The sequence below is a fragment of the Pelodiscus sinensis genome, chromosome 11 (genome assembly GCF_049634645.1).
Source record: "Pelodiscus sinensis isolate JC-2024 chromosome 11, ASM4963464v1, whole genome shotgun sequence".
Lineage (NCBI taxonomy): Eukaryota > Metazoa > Chordata > Testudines > Trionychidae > Pelodiscus > Pelodiscus sinensis.
The window spans coordinates 31,834,163-31,858,896 of record NC_134721.1 but is presented as its reverse complement, the minus strand read 5'-3'; the positions used below and the strand labels follow the sequence as shown (position 1 = coordinate 31,858,896).

Sequence of the window (24,734 nt, the reverse complement as noted above, 5' to 3'; positions counted from 1 at the left end):
ATAACAAGGCTACATATAATATACGTTAAACAAATAATGCTCACATCTAATTCTGTTGTTATTCTTGCTTCTTTTACTATAGGATTCACTTGAAACACTGCTGTTCATGTTCTTATTTGACATCAAAAGATCCCTCTCATCACTATATAAAAGCCATCTGTCTTTTCTCTCTTCTTCCCAAGGAAACCCTGCAGCAAAATTCTAAAGTATACCAACTAGAGCCCTCCTCATTAGACAGCAGTATGAACAGCTGTCTTTGTCAACAAAAAGCACACCCAGCTCCTCCACCTCTGAGAGAGTTACCTCTTTTCACCTCCTGGATAGGGATATTTCCTAATGATGATCTTAGCTGCTGAACTTCACAAGGCCTTAGAACTACACACAGGAAAAGTGAAAAACTTTTAAAGAGCCTCCTCACACTCTTCAAACATAGGTCAGGTTTGAAGAAGAAAACATGCTGGACTCTGGCATAAAGTCTTTGAACCTGCAAAGCCAAGCATGTTTTGGGTATTAAAGATTAAATCTCCAAGCCTGATTCTAAAGAAGTCATTTTTAGGTTTCCGTCTCTAAAAAAGAGATACAAGAACTTTTACACTAGGGAAATCACTCTATTGAAACAATAATAGTATATTTTCAGAGATGTATAGCAGATGCCAGACAAGTCACAATTAAACCTAAACCATATTAGGGTGAAAGATGGTATCTTTTCTATAATCCTTTCCTTGCTTTAGAAGGCAGCTTTAAGTGGGTCAGTGGTGGCATAATTCAGAGTTTGGGGAAAATAAAATTTAAAAAAAAATCATACTCTGCAGAGCAGTGGAAGTGATATGCCAATAGAGGGTATGTTCTGCAATATTAATAATCTCGTGTTGGCACATGACATGTGGCAAGCAAAGGCTGTCTTGCACAAGGTGACTTGCTTTGTCTCACAACAGAAAGAAAGGAGGTGGTTTCAGTTTGATATGAGAAAAAAAAAAAAGATGTCCTTACATAGGATACTGTCTGAGAATCATACCCAGGGTGAATTGAAGCCTGTAGTTTATTTTACTTTTCCCCTAGAAAATAAAAAAAACAAGTGGGGAATATAGTACTCAGGCAACAGAAAACTCAGGTTCCTAGCATAGTGAATTGCATGGGGTTCCAGAGCTGCTGCAAAGGAAATACTCTCTTCATGCAAAACGGATGAAGTGTCAAGACTGTGGGGTTGAAACCGTGCCTCCTCCCCACATTGAATAGAATGGCAAAATTCCCCAATCAGGACAAATTTCATCCCAGGACTTACAGCAGTGAAGACCTATGCAATCACAACTCTACTTTGTTTCAAAGCACAAAAGTAGACAATTCAGCTAATCTGCAAGTCTAAGGTGGTCTCGGATATATATGAAAAATCTATGTAATGGGATTTATAACACCACTTGTCTGCTTCAGCAGTCTCTTACAGAAGATGGGTTACTTCAATTTGTGTAAGCCAAATGCAAATGCAGGAAAAACATTAAACCCATTAAGACTCATAAAAGGGAAAGGATGCAAACAAAGCGACTTCCACAGAGGAATGTTTTAAAATTATAGGTTATGTTCTTCAGACTCTTGCTTCTAAAGCCAACAAAGCATCTATTAAATCCCAATGAAATCAGGAACTGGAGTTTGTCTGCTGTAAATTCTGTAGTGCACCAATAAAATAAATATTTTGATTGGATCTGCAAGGGAAGATCACCAAGTTAGATTTTTTAACACAAAATATGCTCCATTGTCTTCATCAAAATTACTTGGCAGAATGATTAATCACAAAGTAAATCTGACTATGGGAAAAAAAATCCAACAAGCTATGCATGAAAAATGAGATTACAGCATCAGAACTAAGGTTATTGAGAATATGCTGACCACAACATCATTTTAATGTTAGCTGCAATAATGCATGTTTTATATTTCCCCCTCTTCCTTTTTGCATCGTGCATCATTCAACAGGACAAAGTCCAGAATTCACTTTACTATTTTCATTAGCCTTCCCCTCTTTGTTTATACTTTGATTGCAAGCATTATGGGACTTTGGATCCCCAATGCAAAATCTGAGATCTTAATTTTGTTGCTACAGATAGGATCATAGGCATGTTTATAGTCTTTCAGTTCTTTGGGTTGTGGTGAGAAGCCCTCATGAAAGTCCTTGGGGAGAAAGTGATAAATGAAAGTGTGCCATTTTATTCTCTAGATTTACTCAGATGCTAAATCTGTACATGTACAGGCATGGGTTCATAGTAGTCTAATCTCACAAAGAATCTTTACCCTACTAAGTAAAACATAGAAAAAAGAAAGTAACTGAAGAAATGTGGTATCACTCTGGACAACTCACTCACATCTCCGCACATAAAGGATAAACAATGGAAAATTAAAGAAAGTTGAATCGCACTGTGGGTCAGGTGGGTGAAGATGTTTAAACGGGGGAAAGGGCTTAAATTGTACAATATTGTACTCTAGGGCTGAAGAATCCTCTGAACTAGAAAGAGAAAAGAGGAAAGTTTCAGAAAATAAGTTTTGCATGCCCAGAGTTTCTATCACTATGAGCAATAGTAAAATACATTATTTCAGCAGCATCTTACACATTCTTAACAGAGAAGAAGAGCTCACTAGATTTGTGACGGGGCAGCCCCTCCCCGCCCAGAGCCACGCCGAACAGGCGCTGCTCGGCGTTCGGGGGGGGGGGTCGGCATGGGATTGCGCGGCTTGTACGCAAGCCGCGCCGAGGTTTAAAGGGCCGGCAGCCGCACTGGCGTGCGGCCACGGCGCAGCAGGAGAGGAGGGGTTAGGGCGGGAGGAGTTCCCCCGCCTTGACAGGCCCTGACGGCCGCCAATCGGCGGCAAAGGCGGACGGACACTTCCCCGCCCCGACCTGGGACGTCAGGGGGGACGGCTACGGCGGGACATTTAAAAGCGCCGCCGCCATGACCAAAGGGGGAAGGAGAGAGCAGAGGGGCTGAGCACGGAGCCGTGGGAGGGGGAGATCGGGGCGGCAGCCCCAATCACGGACCACGAGCACACAACCCCAGCTAGGCGAGGGTCGCGGTAGGGCCGGCAGCCTGTCGGCCAGGTATAAGGTAAATACCCCGAGCGGGGAACGCCGGGGGTGGGGAAAGGAAGCAGCCCAGGGCAGAGCCCATTAGGGCTGGTGGGCTGACGAGTTACGGCAGGAGCCCCGTCAGCCGGACTGGAGCGAGGTAGTTCCGTGTCCTTAGGGCCCTGGGCTGGGGCCCGTGAGTGAGGGCAGGCCCGGGCCCCCCTTTTCCCCACCCCGCGGTTGGGGGGACCACAACCGTGCCAAAGAAAAAAGGTGAATCACCTAAAAGTCCGGCGGAGAACCGGAGTTACCGGCCAGAGACTAGGTTACAGCGGGGTACACCGGGGCACGCCGGGGTACAATATTGTTTTGCTGTTAGGAGTTGAACATCTGGTTGAAGAGGAGAGAAATATGAATAAGGAATTGAGAATAGCATGACCAACGTGTTACTCTCATAGGCACTGTGTTACACTAAGGCTAGATCATTATTGGCATACTCTTCTAATTTAAAGGACACAGAAAAGCAGTTCTATCTCTGGTGCATTGATTTTCTTATTATTCTTTATTTGTATGAGCATAGTGTCATAGACTAGGGTCTGACCATGCAAGGTACTGCACAAACACAGAACACAAAAAGCGATCCCTGCCCTGCAAGCCAATGTTTCGTACAAATCCAATGTAAATATCTGTATTCAGCATTGTTGAACCCATGTCAGTTCTAAGCTGAAATATTTAGTAGTGTTCAGGAACAAACCACATTTACACCATTTATTCTTCATCAAAGAAGTTTACAGACACATTGGGCTCGTCTACACTGGCCCCTTTTCCGAAAGGGGCATGTTAATTTCACAGGTCGTAATAGGGAAATCCGCGGGGGATTTAAATATCCTACTTTGAAGTAGGAATAAGATCCTCCGGAAAAGGGCTTTTTTTCCCGGAGGATCGGGGCCAGTGTAGACGCTCTTTTCCGGCTTTTCTAAAAGCCGGGAAAAAGCGGCGGACATTTTTATTTAAATGCCGCGGGGGATATTTTAATCCCCCGCAGATTTCCCTATTACGACCTGTGAAATTAACATGACCCTTTCGGAAAAGGGGCCAGTGTAGACGTAGCCATTCTGTCCCAGTGAGGCCACTTCAAGGAGCAAAATTCATCTTATATTGTCCCGTAACAGAGCACCCGTCACTAACTATTCCCTTGCCATTGCTGTCAGAGCGGCAGGCAAAGAGCCAGGTAGACCTGCTTGGTTTTTTACACTAAGTTATAAATGGCAACTTGCAATAAGGGTTACTGTTCACACAGGAGCAAGAACTACTTCATTATTCAGTTGTGGCCTTGTCCAGTGAGCATAGTGTCACACACAGCTCCAAACTCCTTTTGCTTACTTTGACAACAGTGCCTCCTTTTCAACTAGGGAATTCTGGCTCCTCCATTCTTCTCCTGGGGTTACCATCAAGCCCAGCAGAGCAGAAACTGGTCTATAAAAACAAGCAGGACTACCTGGCTCTTTGCCTGCCACTCTGACAGCAATGGCAGGAGAATAGCTCTATGTTACTGGACAATATTATATTAAATTGTGAAGGTCTATACAAACACTATAGTTTCATCAAGCAAGAGTACATAGCTGGGTACCAGATGAAGGCTTCCTTTGCTCTGGCAGGGATTAAGAGAAGTGGAGCAATTTGGGTTTTAGCATCTCCTGATTTGCCATTTCGGTGTTCAGCTTTCTTGGCAGTGGCCATCACATTCAAGGGACTGTACCGAAACCCATGTCATCCACCGCCTCTTGGATGAGGCTGCTGACCCCAAATGCGTAACCAAGACTTGGCCAAATGGATGAACTGCCACAATACTGATTCAGCTCTGACCGGCAGCATATAGCGTTCATCAGAAGAAAGTGGAAAGAGACTAGCTTGTGCTTTTGGGACCTTGCTTTCAGACTGTAGAAGCAATCGGTTCAGTCCACATACCATGTAGCATTAGATATTCACCACCTTACTTGGAGACAGCTTTAGAAATAAAAAGCAACACTGTCCATGGCTCAGTTCGAGCCTTCTCTCTCAGCATAGCTGCTTTTTCCTCCCAGCCCATTCTTGAGAGAAGGTATGCAACCATTCTCACCTTCCTTAAACCCAGGTGAACCACCTGTCTCAGGGAGAGAGACCCCAACTCATCTTTTCCCAGGGGGAGTAATCTGGCCAGAAAGGCTGGGTGTATTTCACTGCCAATGTGTTCCATTATGGAAAAAGTCACGGAGAGTGAAGTGATCTCTTTTATTGGACCAGTTTCTGTGGGTGAAAGAGACAAGCTTTGGAGTTTATACAGACTGCTCCAGAGGAACTATGTACTTGAAAGCTTCTCTCCTCCCATCAGAAACAGGTCCAATAACAGATTTGACTTCACCCACCTTGTGTCTCTAATATTTTGGCGTCAATTCAGCTACAACAGTGCAACCAACAATCTGTAGAAACCACCATGTTAGTGGTTTCCTCTAACGGTAACATGCCAGGATAGAACTGGTACAAGTGGCAACTTCCATTTCCACATAGGTTTGATTTTCCACTAATTAGAGATCTAGAGGTCTCCGTTAAAGTCACAGAGCTTTTCTAGGTACTTTCCAGGTCAACTCACATAGACAAGGACACATGGGATTTGATCTCCAGTACAGGATCATATACAGTGGTATAAGCGATCGCTCCTGGCTCCCTTTCAGATCTCTTCTCCTCTAATCAAGTCAGTTGAGACAGTCCCCAGTGATATGCCTGGAGACTCACTATAGAGTCCCAGAGACACTTATAACACTATTAATCACGGACTCCTTCCTCTAAGTGACCTTCAGACACTGTTACACAGACGAGCAGTGACAGAGGCTGTTATAAGGCAAGAGGCTGAACCAGATTATATTCTTTGCCACAATGTAGGAAGATTAAGAGAGTATTTAGAGGCTGCAATGTGGGAATTACCGTGTTCTTCCAACCTAGAATGTGGAACAATTCTGGAACTGTGGGAAGTCCGGTTAAACTGGGTGGTCCCCATTTGGAAATACAGCACTCCCCCATTCTCATCTACTCTGACTGCTGTAGGCAAAAATCAATAAGAGTCACCCAAGAGCACAGAGAGATTATTAAAATTCATCTTATGCAGCCATATTAAAATCAAATGCTAGGTAACAATAATGCAATTTTAGACATTCCAAATAATCCTGAAAGTATCTTCTGCCTCCCCAAAGAAGAGATGTGTAATTTTACCCTGTCAGTATTCCGCCACAACACGATGAGTCCAAAACAGCATAGTGTTTAAAAGATTAGGAGAGTACTTTAACTGGCTTCAGATTGAAAGATCCAGTCTTTAAAAAACTCAGAATAAAAATGTACATGCACCTAGTAAAGCTCACTTACACAGGTCACTTTCCGGTAAATCTGAGCAGCATTCTGGCATTCTGAGTAGGGGTATTCTGAGGTAGCCATTTCCAACATGCACATTCCAAAAGCATATACGTCAACTGATTCATCATAGTGTTCTTCATACATTTCTGGGGCCATAAATTCTGGAGTGCCTAGATACAAAAAGAAGAATTTAAGTTAGACACAAACACTAAACATGTTTCAGTAAAGTTTCTTCTTGGTCTATAAAAACATACCTGTTTCAGCTGTGGCAAGGTAAATGCATGGTTATTTTAAAACAACAAAGTTAACTAAAACTCCTCCCTGCAACAAAAAATACCCCTAACATAACTGACTCTGCCCTCACCACTAATGATGTGAGAAATGCAGAGAATTCCAGAAGTAAATAGCAAATCCTGAAGTGAAACACAGTGTGTAGAGCTTGGACATAAATTGAAAGTTACATAATGATTGATTATGGGGACCGAGGGAGAGACAAGGGAAAGACATAAGAAATTTTACATCTGGTTTAAACTGTTCACAGTTCGTTTCCAGCAAAACAAACAGTAATTACTTAGCAAGTTGAACTTTTGGTGAGATGTGCAGTAGTCCAAGTTCTTATATGAAGAACGTGCAAGAAGAACACTAGCATTATGCCTGATGTTACCACCACTGCAGTGAAACCAACAGAACTAGAGGAAGGTCATTCTCAGTGGAGATTAGGATGGCAGAAACTTGATCTACTGTGATCAACCAAATATAAAGCTCTTCTTACTCTTTCATAACTGAAACTAGCAGCTTTATTACAAACTGCTCATTAGAATCCCTTCAAAAGTTCCCTTTTCTATACAGCAGATCAAGAACAAAGAGAGGTAGTAATGACATCAGTGCTAGCTGAGTAACTCCCAGGCTTAGCATCAAGACTTGGAAATAGTCACAGCAGTTGTCTAACTCTTGTCAAAGAGCCCCCAAATAACAATTATTTTGAACAGTGAAGTCAACAGAGCTGAACTGATTGATACCTTTAGCACTGAGGCTTGCTTCAAACAACTTATTCAAGGAACTGCATCTAGTCATGGAATAATTTATACTTGGGCTGTAGGAGTCTATAATACAGTATCATTTTCTTAACAAATAAATGCCAGAGAAGATGCAAGAGGAGTGAATAAGGCAGTGCTTAAGATGAAAAATACCTAGATAGGCTCAAAGATCTTAAAAAAAAAAGAAAGAGTAATATCTACCAGCTAGGATACCAATGAAACAATAAGGAATCTTTGTTTTCTCTAGATACCTTAACCTATGAGCAAAAGAGAAGTACTGGTAATTATTGTGGTTTCTGAAGGACTCCTAATGGCCCATGTCATTCTCTAGTCTTCATCAAGACAAGAACTCTGGGGTACTAGTCAAACTCACTTCTTTTCTGGGATTTGGCGTTATTGGCGTCTCAGGCCAGACCTACATTAAAAACATTTGCCAGCATAGCTATGGGTTTGTTTTTTTTAAAATAACTGTTTTATACCTGTAGAAAGCTCAAGGTAGACATGATCATCCCACCATAAAAGTGCTTTTGCTGGAAAAAAGGTACCAACTATATCAGTAAAAGCCCTTTCATGTTGGAGTAAGTAGAGCCCGACACAGATACAAAATTGGTGCCTGTATCTGTGGATGCAGATACGCACTGAGTAGACTGGATGGAGTAGGTGGGAAAATAGGAGGGGAGGAGGGTGCTGGCGTTGGCGAGGTGGGGGTAAGGAATGAGTTTGTGGTGTGTCCTCCTGACTCTCAGCAGGGTTGCAGATGCTGCTGCCTGCAACTCAAGAGGCAGGATTCTACCCAAGCCCAAGGCTGGGCTAGGCTTGGGGAGAGCAGACTGCACAGGGTAGGTGAGGAAAGATGGGGGTGGGAAGGTGCTGGGGAGGTGGGGAGTTTGTTTGGGACGTCCTGACTCCCATCTGAGCTGCAAGAGTCAGACCCTCTGTCTCAGCACAGCAGCTCTACCTGGGCTGCAGCTGCCTGTGCAGGGGAGGAACACAGGACTCTCTCTTGGACTGAGGGTCGGGGGAAGCAGGCTGCATGGGGGGAGGGTGCCAAAATTTCAGGTGGGTGATGCTGGTATGCTGGGCATGGGGGGGCATGTGGCTAAAGGGAAATGAGGTGCTGCTGAAGAAACTCCGTTGTCTCATTAATGCATCACAGGGAGCTTAGTCCAAAAGATCTTCCCTTCTCTTGTTGAGGCTGGAGTGAGGAGTTGGCATTAGTTACAAGATCTAAAATATGCCAGGAAAGTTATGATGCAGGGGAAAGAATAATGTAGTACCCTGCTACATGTTTAAATTTCAAACAAAATTTACATGGGTTCTTTTTTAACACCTTTTTCTTTTTGGCCGTAAGCCACTGACAGAATTTTTGGAATCTTGTAGATTTCTGAAAACTCTGATCTTAATGACTTTTTAAAAATCCTGTGTTACTAACTAATACATGGTAAATTGTTAAAATTGGAAGAACTTTACCATGGATCCTGCTTATGTATTTGGCCTTTCAATTAAAGATGGATTCTAGACAAGTGATTTCCACTAAGTTTTAGAATACGTTTGGGGAAGGGTACTGGCATTAAGACCAGATCTTTGCTATCTGGTATAGTTCTGGCTCTTACGAGTCAATGGGCATACTCAGAAGTAACAAGCACTAGGTATTTTGTAGGATGAAGACCTGATTTGCAAGGTCTTTGAAGCATGCATATATCTGAAGTCATGTGTTTATGTGCTCTAGGCGTTCTACTCTTTTGAGCCGGTGACACACATATAGTGTGAAAGTTTCAAACCAAGAGAACTTACTGTTTTTACAGATCTCTGTTTCACTTGTGACCTGGGGGAGAGAGGGTGCACAGGATTTGGGTGATGACCTGGAAAAAGAGGGGGTGGTAGCAAAAGAGGTAGGCTCTAGCCGGGAGGCACTTACCTTAATGGCTCCCAAACAGCAGCCCTACAGGACCCCAGAGGCACAGTCCCAGGCTGCTCACAATGGCTGGCTGAGGCTCTCTTCTCCAGGCGTGGAAGGAGAGGGGCAGGAAGAGAGGCTTCACATACTGTCCCCTCCCCAGCAAAATTTCTTAACTCCCATTGACCAGTTTCTAACCAGCAGGAGCTGATAGATTTTGCTGGGGGGATAGCATGCAAAGCCTCCTCCTCAAAGTGGTAGGAGCTGCTCTGTGCCTGAGGCCAGATTCAGTCTGTAGGTCATATCTTGTCCACCCCTGGTATGAATGTCATGTTGATGGGTGGAACCAAACCTGGGACCTCTGGAGCTTTGCCCATAAGCCCCTACAGCTTGAGCTATAAAGCCAGCTGGCTCTCAACTAAGGCTGTAGAGGAGACTTATTTTCTCTCTCGCCCTCTGTAAGTGGTCTAAGTGCTACTGCTTAGGAGAGTGAACCATGCCCAGAAGATATGTGGGTTACATAAACTAAAATCATACAAACAAACAGTGCAAATAAGAACACACCACCACCAAATCAGGACAAGAAGGGCAGAAATGCAGAACAGAACTTACCTATTACACTTTTGGCAAATGAAGCTCTTTTGAGGGTTGCCAGACCTAAGTCTCCTATTTTCACAGACCCAGTCGGTCCCGTAATAAAAATATTGTCGCATTTTAGGTCTCTGTGAATGATTGGTGGTGTTCTTGTGTGCAAGAAAAGTAGACCTTTCAGGATTTGTCGGCACCAGCTACGAAGAACTTTTGGTTTCATCACTTTGAATCTTTTCAGATACCTGCAGCAAAAACACACACACAGCAGTAGGTATAAAGAAAAAGAAAGCATTCTCTAAAACTCTAAAGGTTTTACAATGGACAAAATTGTGCACTTGTTTTGAATAAAAATTCACCTCAGATACCAACAGCAGTTCAAAACCAGCACCGTGGTAAAAGGAAATTGTGCTCTCTAAAGGAGGAACCAAGACATTTAATTTTTTGGAAATAAGTTAATTATTGTATTAAGCTTCCCAGGTACAAATACCACCAAAATTTAGGTGTATGAAAGTATAATAGTAAAGCAATTTATTTTATGCAGAGTTCTATGCTAGAACGTGTTTTAAGTATGCAGATCAGTACAATATGGAAATCTCCTTTGTACCGCAGACCTGCATTTTTAGCATTCGTTTGAAACACAGGTCTTTACTTTAGATATGGAAGGTAAGTTCAGGTGGAACGTAAAACCTACTTGTGCTTGCAGAGTGGCACGTTGGAGATGTGCAGTGATGTGTATTACTCCCATCAGGGATGAAAATCTGTTCTGAAGTTTGTGCCAACTGCTTTATAGCCAACTGAACAAGTGTCAGTACCATAAGCTATTAATTAGTGCTGTTTATGAGATAACCTGGAGCAGCTCTTGCTTCAAAAAATGAAATTCCAGCTAAAGAGCTCTTTTATTGCAGTTTCATAATACAAACCACAAATACCAACCCCCACCCCCCAAAAAATCAAACCAAAACAAACTGCAACCTGACATATTCAAGCAGAGCTTCATGTGCATATTGGAAAACAAAGGCGAGAACTGCTGATAGTTACATAACTGAAACAGCAGATCAGGAGGGAAAAAACAAAAAGGTGCTGAAATTCTGTTTTCAAATCAACAGAGTGCAAACACAGGGACAAATGACTGAAGGGAGAGAACCAATCAGCTTTTGGTCTTCAAATGCCTTTTCTTCTAACTACCTATAGCTGTGTTTCCCCAAGAATGTTGGCAACTATTCTTAGATATGTCACCAGGAGTATAGTACTCACGTTTTTAGCGTTCCAGAGGTCATCAATTCAGTAACCAATACAATACATTTTTTTCCTTTTACACAGGATTCCCAAAAGTCGTAAAATCTAACAATATTTGGATGCTGAAGACCTTTCAACATTTCTGCTTCCTCCTTAAATCTTTGTCTTTCTATTTTTGTCAATTTTCTGTCCTACAATCCAAAACAAGCATTATTAGAATGGATTAACACTTTTTTTTCTTTTTTAAATCTCTGTAAGTCATTTACTATAGTTTTGATTATGCTAGGTTTATTTTAAGATCAGGTCAACCATGATTATTATAAAAATTATAACAACTTCAAATCTAGTGCTTGTCATCATTAAATTGTATCTCAGAGCTGAGCTGAAAGACAAGTAGCCCTGTCTCCAAGAAGTGTCTGTGCTGTGCAACATAAGTGCCTTTGATTTCCATTTTCACTTTCTAAGGCCCCCCCTAAAATCCCACAACTGAACCAAGTAAGTACAGTTAACTTGAAAGACTGGAGTCAGAAATGCAAGGCCTGATTTTCAGATGTGTGGAGTACCCCACAACTCCCGTGGATATCTTTTACAATTGAGAATGCTCAAGACTTTAAAGAGATCAGGCCTGTAATCTGCATATCAGTGAATAAAAAGGGTAAATTCCTCCTTAAGAATGTCTTTTCCATTGCTATGGAAACAATCTAGACAATGCCACCTCAAAAAAGAATGTGTCAAATTTTCTGCTAATCACAATTATGCATCTTCTTCCAAGCTATTTTTCACTAAATTTGATCCCCCCCCCCTCCAGCCCTTCCAAAAAAACCCAAACATTTAAAATGACTTTATGCCTTTATCTTTTGTGATGTAAAAAGGCACCTGAAAATGTTTGCCTGTTTTTAAGATCAGAAATATCAGGAACAACAAACTCAATCTTCCTGGAGAATCTGAGATGTCTCTAGGATGTTTAAAATCTGGCATCTTAATTGAAAAGACAAAGATATTTAATGGTTAGCAAATGTTTAGACCTTGAAGATAAACAGGTGCAAGAGTTTAAAGGAACGCCTTAATCTTAAAACAGTCACTATCTAGGCTCTTGGGGTGCTGTTAATTTACTAGTTCTTCAGTTCAACCTTCCAGCTTTTATGAAGTGTAAGTAGAAAGAAAAAAGGTAAAAAAGAAAAAATCTGTTGGGGAAAAAGGTACTCCTGTAGTCATAAAGGCAGACGAGCTTTTGTTAGATTAGCAGGGGAAGAGGACTGCGGCTCCTTCAGGGATACCTAAACCAACCCACTTCCCATTGTAGGATTTCAACACCCTCATGTTTTTAGGATATAGATAAATTGAGACAGGGAGAAGAAGCATTATCCTATATGACAGGCCAGTTGGTGGAGGGAACCCACTGGCTCCAATGTACCCAAGGGGCAAGTCAGAGAAACCCTGAAAAAAAATCTTTAGCGTCTCCTTCATAAGTCATAAAAAAGCCTAAACATTTACTCTAGCTGGGAGCACCCCTTTGGTACTATATGATAACCTGTGGCCAGTTTCTCTCCCATGGACTGTAAAGCAGATTAAGATCACTCCAGTTTACTGCCCTAGAAATAAAACTCCTTAGCTCTTTAAAAGGCAGAGCTGTCTCTTACTGACCAAACTCAGGGCTAACAAACCACTGCATTTATCAGGCCCAAAATTAGTTCATTTTTCAAACTCAGACATTTTACTTTCCTCAGCAACCTTAGAGGCATGTAGATAATAATATGCACTTAGTGAATTAAATTGCCACTCGGCTTATTTTTAACTGAGACTCTAAAGGAGATAATGCCATTGACGTGTTGATACCGTCTCCCTGCATCTGCAGTGAAAACGATTCCACGCGGTAATAAGAATTCTCATGGCTAGAGACAAACTGGCTTTATCCTGGCAGAGATTTTTCAGAAAATCCTGGCCAAGACTTGCTTCATGTTTTAACTCATCTTATTGCCTTAGACAGAGAGAAGAAAGTCTACTTTCCAAGAGATGGAGAGGGGGAGGAAACACTTAAATTTTCCTAGGATTGCTAGATGTGCCAATTCAGCTGCTCAGCAGATTTTAATTCTCTAAATTTTACTGGGCAGCATCAATGTTACTACTCCTACTAATGTTGCCCAGGGCAACCAATCTTCTTCATGGGGGAGGGGAGAGATCCTTATTACAAGCTATGCTGCAGCCTCACACTCACGGCCCTTCTACCAGTGACAGCCGGACATCCACCACATTAACTACAATTGGCAGTAACGAGGCGCCCCTGCTGCTATTCCGTATCAAACCACTTTGAAAGAAAGCTAAAAAATGGGGCTCAGCAAGCCTGCGCTGAAGAGTCTGACAATTGCTTTCAACCTCACTGGTCCTTCCCCTACCGCTGAGTTTCCTTTTAATTTAAGCCCTGTAGAATAAATCAGCCACACTCCAATTAAAGAGGAAAGGGAGAAATTCCCTGAGAGTCAGGAAAGGCATATAAGGGAAGGAAGGTTCAAGCCGGGAGCAGAGAAGAGGACAGTAACAAAGCTGGCAATTTTACAAAACATTTCTACATTTTTAAAAACAAATCAGTGTTTGAGTCTAACTTTTAGGTTTCTGAGAATCCTGGGGAATCTTCCACCCTTACATAGGTTGTGACTAAATTTAAGTGTTACCCAAACACGTGTCCAAGTGCATTGGAACAGAAGACTCAGTTAAAAGTATTCAGCAATGAACACTTAACAAAGAACCACACGCATTTTGAATTGGACAAAAGAGCCTGACCCGCCTTTCTCCCTTCAAACCATCTCCATATTTCATGCTCTTTACAGAACATATTTTTAAATCAAAAGAAAACATAAGTTCTAATAAGCAGCAACACAATTTCTGATGCTTCCTGGATCTGCCTCAGCCTCAGAAGGGAGCCAGTGCCAATTTGCCAGCACTTGAACGGCAAGCGCAGTGATAAGTCAAGAACGCTCCGGGTCTGGGTCAACCAGTCCCACTGTGCGTACTTCAAACCGATATTGTGTACAGTCTTTGTAAGAGCTGCTCAAATTCCATCAGGCTCAAGTTGACCCACAAGTTGTTGGCAAAAGCACAGGATCTTTTTAAGAGGGCTTAAAAATTAATCTGTTTTCTACTTCAAGGCAGGAAAGAACCTACCCTAGTTGTTTTAACAATAACACTCACTCAAACTTCATTGGGAAGCCAAAAAAATCTTTACTGAGGTTGTAAGCACATATTCTCAGACTGTACAATCCACACAAGACAAAGTTTTAATTAAGGTGAAACTACAGTTTTAGGCTTGGTGTTTCAAGCTTTCAGAAAAGTCACATGATCAGAGGGAGGAGATCCTATGCTGAGGTGACGCTCGAGCTAACTAATTCTACAAAAGTGTTTGGAAACTACCAAAGCAAACAGAACCCTGGAATATCAGATATTAGGTCTCAAGTTGGGAGTCCAAAATCAGGGAGCATTTGTGACAAATTCGGATGTGAACTGAATAAACTAGGGTTAGGCAAGGAGTTCATTACAGGCAATTTACTCCTATCTAGGAGCCTCACATTGAGTGACTATGCAGCACTTCCCCTCAGACTGCAATCCTGTTTTCAGAGGAACTCTCTGCTCAGCGCACAGCCCAAGTTGGTGGGAAGAAGGCTAAGCAGACAGCCTCCTCAAACCTCCGTAGGCCCTTACAAAGTGCCCCTTAACCTCACTTTGAGGCTCAGTCTCACCTTCCCCTGCCCCGAACACCACTGTACAGAGAGTGCATGACCCTCTTATACTGCCAGCCACTTATTGCCTCAGTTCATCCTCTGCAGCCATGAGAGATGCAACTCGATTTTCCCTTTGCCTCATTTTATTCCAATCCCTCCTCCTTTCTTTAGCATCAGCTGCTACAAAAATGGGTACTGACAAGGTATAGTGATGCAAACAGACAAAACAGTCTGACAGCCCTCTTCGTACCCAACAAAATAGAAGAGTAATCCTGAGTTAAATACAAGCGCACTACTTCCTCTATTTTCACTTTATTGATTTTATCCTAGAGATTTGTACTATGAGTTTCCAAAAAATCACGAGACTCTAAAATACTTGGACAATGTGTTTTCAGTGTGAATTGGGAGACACAGATATGATTTTACACACAACTATACTCTTCATCTCCTTATAAGGTGTCTGAGTTTCTTGGCTCCTTCCTCCTTTGAATCTCACTATACTGGGACAGAAAATCTTGGCTCTGCAGGACAGAAGTTTAAAATAATTGAAAGCCTCTCAACACTCCTGCATAGCACCAATGTTTCTAAAATAACTTTAACCTTCAAAAGTTCAAAGCTATTACATACAGTAATCCTTGGTTCAACATTTCTAGATAAAATTTTAAATGAATCAATAAAGCAAAATAACGTAAGAGTTCCTCCCTTCAGACTTGTTTTAAAAAGCTAAATTAGAGACTTGGCTAGATTCTTCTCTTTCATAGACTCTAAAGTATGCATTAAAGAGAGGCATTTCATACATATTTATCAGGAGATTATTCTAAATGATAAACTTACAATGATTCAAAGTAGAGATGTTAAATTTAATCAACTAATCGACTAGTCAATGGAATTTCCGTTGATTAGTCGATAAGCGGGGGAGCCCCGGGAGCTAACCATGCTGCAGGTCTGCCTTTTAAATGTATTAAGAGCCAACAAGCTCTTAATACATTTAAAAGGCTGAAGCACACCAGGGAGGACCTTCCCGGCTCACATTGGGTCCCCCTCACTGAGACCAGCCTTTTAAACGTATTAAGAGCTGACATGCTCCTAATACATTTAAAAAGCAGAGTCACAGAGTCCGCTGATTCCCAGCTCGCACTGGGTCCTCACTACCCCCCTGCTTCCTCTGCCCGCCTGCAGAGACGGTGCTGGGGGGAAAACCAGCTTTTAAGCTGGCTCCCCCAAGCACTAGCTCCTGCTCCAGCACTTCGCTGCATCTCTCTGATAGAGGCTGCAAGGGGGAGGGGAAGCAACTAGTAGACTATTTGATAAGCTTATGCTTATCGGCGGGGCTCGACAAGTTATACAATCTACTCGCCCGTGGCAAGTAGATTGTAACCCAGAAGAGCCAGGTTCCGGCGATCTGCACATGTGCAGAACGATCTGTGCATGCGCAGATCGCCAGACAGCGTGGCTGGCGAGCGGGGCTCGCCATAGTTTGGCGAGCCCTGCTTATCGGATAGTTGACTAGTCGCTTACATCCCTAATTCAGAGCAGAATTTGTTCCATAATCAGAGCTCCAGTACCATAGCAAGAGTAGTTACAGGCAGTCCCCGGGTTACATGGATCCGACTTACATCGGATCCCTACTTACAAACGGGGTGAGGCAACCCCGCACTAGCTGCTTTTCCCCCATCAGACCAGGGAGACACAAAGCTAGCGCCCCACCCAGCAGACCAGGGAGACGCGGAGCAGCTTTTCTCAGCAGACACCTCAGCTTGAGAATAAAGGACTGAGGGAAGTGAGGTGTGGGAGAATAAAACTGAGCTCTGGAGAAATGTTTGGCTAGAGTTTCCCCTACAATATGTACCAGTTCCGACTTACATACAAATTCAACTTAAGAACAAACCTACAGTCCCTATCTTGTACGTAACCCGGGGACTGCCTGTATAACACAAGTTATCTGTTTTCTGTAGAACAGTAAATTTTCTTGCACATACAATGTAAGACACCTCTGTTTTAAAATAAACTCTGAATGCACAATCTTGAAACAAGTTTGCTGTTTAAACAAGCTTGTTTAACTGGTAATAATAGCACTGAAGATACTAAGCCTTATAAAACACAAGGCAAAAGCAAATTCCTACTCTTAGCAGAGATGTCCACGGAAACCAACACAAAACGGTATTGTACAGAATGATTTAAGACATCTTTGCAGGTGTCGTCTCAATAATCCATGCCTATCTACCTTACCCCAAGTTCACGATTTGTATTAGTTTTTAAGTATCAGAGGGGTAGCCGTGTTAGTTTGGATCTGCAAAAGCGACGAGGAGTTCTTTGGCACCTTATAGACTAACAGATTTATTGGAAGCATAAACTTTCATGGGCAAAGACCCACTTCATCAGATGCATGTAGTGGAAATACCAGGGGCAGCTATAAAAATACAGACATAAGAAAAGAGTACCAATCAAGAGTAAGGCTGGAGATAACAAGGTCAGTTCAGTTAGGGAGGATGAGGCCCACTTCTAGCAGCTGATGTGGAAGTGTGAACACCAAGAGAGGAGAAACTGCTTTTGTATTTGGCTAGCCATTCACAGTCTTTGTTTAAGCCTAAACTGATGGTGTCCAATTTGCAGATGAACTGTAGCTCAGCAGTTTCTCCTTGAAGTCTGTTCTTGAAGTTTTTTGTTGCAGTATGACTACCTTTAAATCTGTGGTGTGGTGTATAGACAACAGAAACTCTAACTCTAGAACCAATCCATGCAACAAACCTCGGTGCCAACTCTGCCCACATATCTACACCAGCAACACCATCACAGGACCAGGGAGGTTGTGGAATCCCCATCTCTGGAGATATTTAAGAGTAGGTTAGATAAATGTCTATCAGGGATGGTCTAGACAGTATTTGGTCCTGCCATGGGGGCAGGGGACTGGACTTGATGACCTCTCGAGTCCCTTCCAGTCCTAGTATTCTATGATATACATCAGCCAAACTGGACAGTCCTTACATAAAAGAATAAATGGACACAAATCAGATACTAGGAATGGTAATATACAAAAACCGGTAAGAGAACACTTCAATCTCCCTGGACACACAGTAGCAGATTTAAAGGTAGCCATCCTGCAACAAAAAAACATCCTCCCTGACTGAATTGACCTTGTTATCTCCAGCCTTACTCTTGATTGGTACTCTTTTCTTATGACTGTATATTTATAGCTGCCCCTGGTATTTCCACTACATACATCTGACGAAGTGGGTCTTTGCCCACGAAAGCTTATGATCCAATAAATCTGTTAATCTATAAGGTGCCACAGGACTCCTCGTTGCTTTTATTAATTTTTAATTATACATTTTTATTCTTCTCCTATTTTGCTGCTGCTAAATATTTATGGAGTGCCACTGCAGCAGTAAGCCACGACACAGTGTGCATAAATAGGCTGTTAGACTCTCTCAGGTGCAGTACCTACAATCACTTAATTATGATACAAGAGCCTATACAACACAGTGTAGTTTATTGTTTTTAAGAGTATGCTTCTAACTGTTAACTTCAAACTACTTAAAAGGAATGTATGTAATGTATCCTTCCACTATGAAACAAGAAAAAAAAAGCTAATAGTGAAAAGTTACAAATACCCTTTTCTATATTTATTTTCTCATTCTCTTTTTCCCCTTTAATTCTGAACATAACAAATGCACTTACATTGGCAAGATATGTCACTGAACAAGTGATCGCCATTTACCTTTCAGACAGAATACCCAAATTATTATTTTATTTATCACGTAGCACTTGTCAGAGTAGGCTCTGTTTCAGAGTAAGTTATCGGGGATTTAGACAAAATGCTGTTTTGAGTCATGGAACAAATTGCATTTGCTATTTGTAAATTGGATTTGTGAAAGTCAGTCAACCATTTGTAACACGTGTTACTCTCTCCTCCCAGACAATCATACTGGGCTTTCATGCCAACCAGGATTTCTTTTTGCCAACTTAACATTCACCATTATTAAATTTCCAAGTGCTGCACATTGGCTATGGTTGGAATTAGTACCAAACCCCATTAATAAAATTAAAGGACAGACTGAGTCTTACATATTAGATTTCTGAGAATGACACCCCAATTAACAGTAGGAAACCTTGTTTTGCTAGTATCTCCACCATCTGGAACACATAAGCTCTGACTAAAGTCCTCATATGTCATACAGGAAGAGGAGAAGGCTTTATTTTTCCAGTGGTGAAACTGAGTTCCTATCTGTCACTGTCTAATACTCATCCTAGAAAATGAATACGATAATAAATTGGTATATCTCAAAACACATTTATAAATAAGAGAGCATATTATCCGTGTTTTACAGATGGGGAAACTGCCAGAGAAAGTTTAAGTGACTTGCCCATGATTATTAAGAGTAATTGAAATATTTGGGAATAAATGACAAATCTCCAATTTATACTCCGCTGCCCCGTGCTCCAGCTGATCGGGCGGCTTCTCCTCTGTGCCTGCCCATGTGGAGCGTGGGGCATCCTGCCTGAGCGTCATGGCCAGCTGGCCGGGCAGACACTTCTCTTCGCTCTGGCCCGGCTGCCCTACGCTCAGCCCAGGAAGCTTCCTCCAGCACAGCTGGAGCTAGGCGCAGCCTCCCTGGACTGAGTGCAGGGCAGCCAGGCTGGAGCGAAGAGAAGCCACTTCTCTTCGCTCCAGCCCGGCTGCCCTGCGCTCAGTCCGGGGGAAGCACGGGTCAGAGGTTTCCCTCTGTGGCTGGTGTAGGGAACTCCCTGCCCCCAACCTTGTTCCCTCTCCCCTGCCCCAAACCTGTCCCCCGCCCTCCTGTTCCCTCTCCCTTGCCCCCCCACCCCACTGCAGAAACCTGCCCCCCCCCCCCCGCAGAAACCTGCCCCCCGGCATCCTGCCCCCCCTGCAGAAACCAGTTCCCTCTGGCACCATATCTCCTACTGCAGAAACCTGTCCCCCTGCCTTCCCCAGTACAGAAACCTGTCCTCCTCTTCCCCCCTGCAGAAACCTGTCCCCCCCAGCACCCTGTCCCCTGCTGCAGAAACCTGTCCTTCTGGCACCCTGCCCCTTTTCTCCTTCCCCCACTGGCACCCTGTTCCCTGCCCCAGAACCCACTAGCACCCCTCCCTAATACTGTGTCCCCTGCTCCTGAATGACTTTTCTATGGGTCAGTGACCCCTGACTCAAGGCAGGTTTCCTGCCATTCTCATAAATAAAGGCAATGCAGAAACTTTTTGTTTTAGTATTTTATTTAAAAATGAAGCCTGGCCAACAAACCCCCAGTTGGGGCCAAGCCCCGATCTGGCCACAACCACTCCTACATTCCCCCTTCCCCAGACCCTAGATCTGAGCCTATCAAACACTGGAACCCCCTGCTCGAGCCCCTCACATACCCCAACCCAAATTCCTGCACCCTCACATCCACAAGCCTGTGGCTTGCTTAGTATCCTAACTCTACATCTGACCCCAACAATGCCCGGCCTGGAGCCCCCTCCCCGAGCCAGCGTCCCCTTCTCCACCTCCTCCTGCATCCAGATTCCTTCCCAGAGCTTGCACTGCTAACCCCTTCCCACACCCAAATCCCTCATTCCCACCCTAGAGACTACACATCCTGTCTCAACCCAGTGAGGGTCCGGCTAGACTGCTGGAGTTTTTCAGGATTCTGGAGATATCCCAGAAAAACTTTTCTGCATCCAGGGTTGCGTTTGCTCTTCTGCTTTTTTAGTGGAAGAGCAAACAGGCTCTTTCGGTCACCCCTATACTCTTCTTTCCACAAGGAATAAGGGGGCTTCCAAAAGAAGGTTTTTTTTTCTGACATTTGGTCTAGTCTAAACAGGCCACATGTTGGAAAAACCTCTTCCTACAGACGAATTTTTTTTTAAAGCAGCAGTATAAGGATTGGGGATAGCAAGTGATGGAGAGGAGGAGAATTGAGAGGGCAGGGCTTCAAGGAAAGGGCGGGGCTTCAAGGAAGGGAAGGGGCAGTAGATCTTGGCTTGGTCTGTCATTTAAAACGTGATCTTGGTGTAAAAAGGCTGGAGACCACTGAACTACACCATTATATCCCTAGTTCAGGCCAGCTCTCAGTGGGCAAGGGCTCAAGTGGACAGCTGCCAGCCCCGCAGTATGACCCATTTTTTTTCCTTTGGAAAATATGGTCACCCTACTTCTTCCCTCACATCTAACGCACTCTGCAAGAGTGGCAGCAGATCAGCAGCCCCCTACCATGGCTCTTTCTGCCTTAGATTAGAGCAGTGTTTCTCAAAATCTTGCTAGTGACTGAAGCAGTGATGCAGAGGCTGTTATTTAAATAACTATAAAGTTCTATTCAGAAGCAGAAGAAAGATCCACCACGATCAGGGATCAACGTTTTAGCAATTGATTCACTGGCCATCAATTTATCATGCCTGTTTAGACTAGGGATGTTAAATTGCGATTAATCTGCTAATCAAGTAGTCGATGGAATTTTCATCGATCACTTGAGTAGTCGATAACGGGCGGGAGGGGAGGAGTTTGCTACCCCCGCTGCAGCTCTGCAGTTTAAATGTACAGCAGTCCGGCTCCTACTACATTTAAACTGGAGAGCCACAGCAGGGTTAGCCAGGACTGAGCTCGCACCAGCCCCGCCTTTGAAATGTAGGAAGAACCCAGCACTGCGCTTCTGCCTTTTAAATGTAGCTTCTGATATAGAGGCAGCAAGGGAGAGAGAAATGCAGGTAATTGACTATTCGACTATTCTTTTACATTCCTATTTAGACATAAGTCAATCTCCGAGCACGCTCCTCTCGACAACAATCTCTACCAGGATAAGAATAGTAGCTGGCATCAACAGGAGAGCAGGTTCTGCCAACCTTACCACACATAAGATAACACTGTAAGTATGTCAACTGCAGCAATGCTATTTGCATAGCTGAAGTCACGTAGATTAGATTGACGGCAGGGGATATTGTAGAGCAAGCCCATGTTTAAAAAGAGCGTTCGTAATATTCTTCTTAGCCTTGAGATAAAATGGTCTTTTAACACTGATTGTATCACCTGCTAAGCATCATCGACTGGTATGACATCTAAGAATTTGCCATCTCATGCCTGCCAACATATTAGGAAAGATTCTTTGTTAGCTACTCTTAGACCAAAAGAATAGTGCACTGACTTGAAAGCCACATGTTCTGGTCTCCTCTGAAACGGAGTGTTAATATTTCTATATAATTCACAACCCTTATTAGCCAAGGCTTCATACCCTTACCTTTACCCATTTTCCAAATAAGATAACAAAGGTTGCATAAAATCACATCAGGCAAGACAGAGACAAGAAGCCAGAATCTAATATGACAGAATAAGTATCAGTCACACTGACTTTTAGAATGAATGTGCCAACCACTATGTAACCACGGCTCTAACCAGTGAACCACACACTCTGCTCCTCAGAGCCATTAAAGAGAACCCAGGAAATCCAATTCCTACTGTTCCCCCGCTATCTCTCAAACAGTTGCATAAACCATTGGGAAAATGTCTGTCACATGCTCTAAGGCAGTAATTTTTTATGAGGGGCCACTTCAAAAATTTGGTAAGAGGTCAAGGGCTGTATTCTTCCATGATATTAATGGAAGAGGTGCAGAGTCTGAGATAGAGGTTGGGTGCAGAAGGGAGCTTGGGGTACAGGAAGGGGGGGATCTAGGAGGGAGTTTGGGTAAAGGAGGGGGTTGTGACTTGGGGCAGGGAAGGGGGGTTGTGACTTGGGGCAGAGTCCAGGAGGAGGTATGGGTGCAGGAGAGGATTTTGACCTGGGGCAGGAGCACAGCAGGGGATGCAAGGCCTGGGAAGGTGTTGAGATCTGGGGCAAGTGTGCCAGGATTTGGGTTGTGACTGGGGCAGATGATTGGAGTACAGGGTCTTCAAGGGGATATGGTGCAGGAGTGCAGAAGGTTTGGATTATATGGGGTAAAAGTTCAGGAGAGGAACAGAGGGTGGAGGGAGGGAGTGGCTGGGGTGTCAGAGGCAGGCTTTGGTTGAGAGGCGCTTACCTAGGGAGCTCCTAGCCAGCAGCCCAGCAGCTACTTCAGGCAGGCTCCCTGACTTCCATACCCTCACATAATCTCACATAATGCTCAGAGCAGCCAGCCGTGGGGCCATGTTCTTCTTTGAACCCTGTGAGCCCGGGGGGTGGGGGGAGTTGTTCTGCAAATAGACAGCTCCCATTAGCTGGAAAGTGGCCAATGGGAGTTGTGAGACTGTGCTGGGGGTGGGAGTAGTATGCGAAGCGTTCAGGCTTGCAGCGTTCAGAGAGGCACGTGACCCCAACAGCCAACTTCTCTGAGTCATGTGGGGGGCAAGGCAGGCAGGGAGCCAGGCCAAGGCTCCCGCTGGGCCCATCCACCCCTGCTCTAAGGACTAGTTTAGCACAACCTACTTCTGCTACTGGTTAATTCTTAGAGTGGGTGAAAATCAAAATTTCCATCTCACAGGAAATTCTGATATTTTGACATTTGGGTCCAAAATACCTAAATTTGGTACAGAACAAAGTTTGGAGATGTTGAACATTTTGTTTCAAAACATTAAACTTTATTGAGCTAAGAGACTGCAATGGCTTATGGGAAATGTAATTCAGATGCCTGCCTCTTGTTCTCATTCTCTGGTCAGACTGTGATGAACTGCCATCATATGTAGGGTTGCCAGGTGTCTGGTATTCACCCGGACAGTCCGGTATTTTCAGCTCATGTCCAGTAAAAAAAATTCAGAGAATACCGGACACCTGAAACGTCTGGTATTTTCTGAAATTTTCCCTGAGTGGGAGGCAAAAATACCGGGCACCTGGCAACCCTACAAACACTCAGCACCTGGCCTCTTCTCTCCCCCCCACAGTCCCCAACACTCCCAGCCCCCCTGCTTACCTGGTTCCCCAAAGCTGCCAGCACAAAATGGCTGCCAGCCAAAAGACCTAGGGCAGTGTTTCCCAATTGGTGCTCCGTGGAACCCCAGGGGTCTGCAAAGCGAAAGTAAGGGTTCCGCGAGAATGCGGCATTGCCCCGCCCCCTCTTAAAGAGACAGAGTATTTTGCAGGTCTTTTTGCTCAACCAATTCTGGAGGGGCTTTCCCCTGGGTCTTAGTGCTCAACTGCTCTCCTGTTCCTATCCGAGCACTTAAAGGGGACATGCTGTTTTATTTAAATTTTATTTTTTTGGCTTAATAAGTCCTTTTCTTTTTTTTTTTTGCTCAACAACTTTGGTTCCCCCCCCTTTTTTCCCCTCTTCAACAGAATTCTTTCCCAGTTGGGTTTTTTTTGGGGGTGGGGTGGGAGGGTGTTCGGTATTTTTGTTTCAACAACATCTGGCAACCCTAGTCATATGTGACTTCTATGAAGCCCGTGCAGATAGATCAGAGGGGAGATTGTCGTGCATCAGGGGAGATGTAAACCAGTCAAAGAATCAAACCCACAGGAGAGAACTGGAGCATAAAGCACACAACTGGCAATCTAGCTGAATCCTAGCTAGATACAGTTTAATGCTGACCTATTCCAAAACAAAATGCAGGACAATGTAGCACTTTAAATGTAGCACCTATTCCAAAACAAACTGCTTCAGTTCAGTTCAACAAGCCAAAGTATTTTAACCTGAAACTAAATATTTTGTTTTGATTTTCCTGACAAAAGTAAAAAGAAATTCGGGGGGGGGGGGGGGGGGGGGGGAGAAATCAAACTTTTTGATTTTGTAGAATTTCCATCTCAGACTTCCTCACCAGCCCCATCATCACTGCACTCAAGCGGAAGAGATCTGTGCTATGGAACTGCAGAACTTAGGTTCCAAGACTGCCACATATCTATGCAGGGGGAAAACCCAACCCTAATTAA

General features: G+C 43.6%; 1 protein-coding gene across 15 annotated transcripts in view; it reads right to left on the bottom strand.

Annotated features, from left to right (window-relative positions):
- WNK2 (WNK lysine deficient protein kinase 2) overlaps nucleotides 1-24,734 on the bottom strand; it is a 198,929-nt gene that overhangs the window by 125,946 nt on the left and 48,249 nt on the right. For all 15 annotated transcript variants that reach the window (XM_075938948.1, XM_075938945.1, XM_075938946.1 and 12 more), the window contains exons 3-5: nucleotides 11,213-11,385; nucleotides 9,980-10,200; nucleotides 6,446-6,603 (exon numbers count right to left, since the gene is read on the bottom strand). In XM_075938948.1, the coding sequence (XP_075795063.1) occupies nucleotides 6,446-6,603; nucleotides 9,980-10,200; nucleotides 11,213-11,385 (552 nt within the window). The remainder of the gene's footprint in view (nucleotides 1-6,445; nucleotides 6,604-9,979; nucleotides 10,201-11,212; nucleotides 11,386-24,734) is intronic.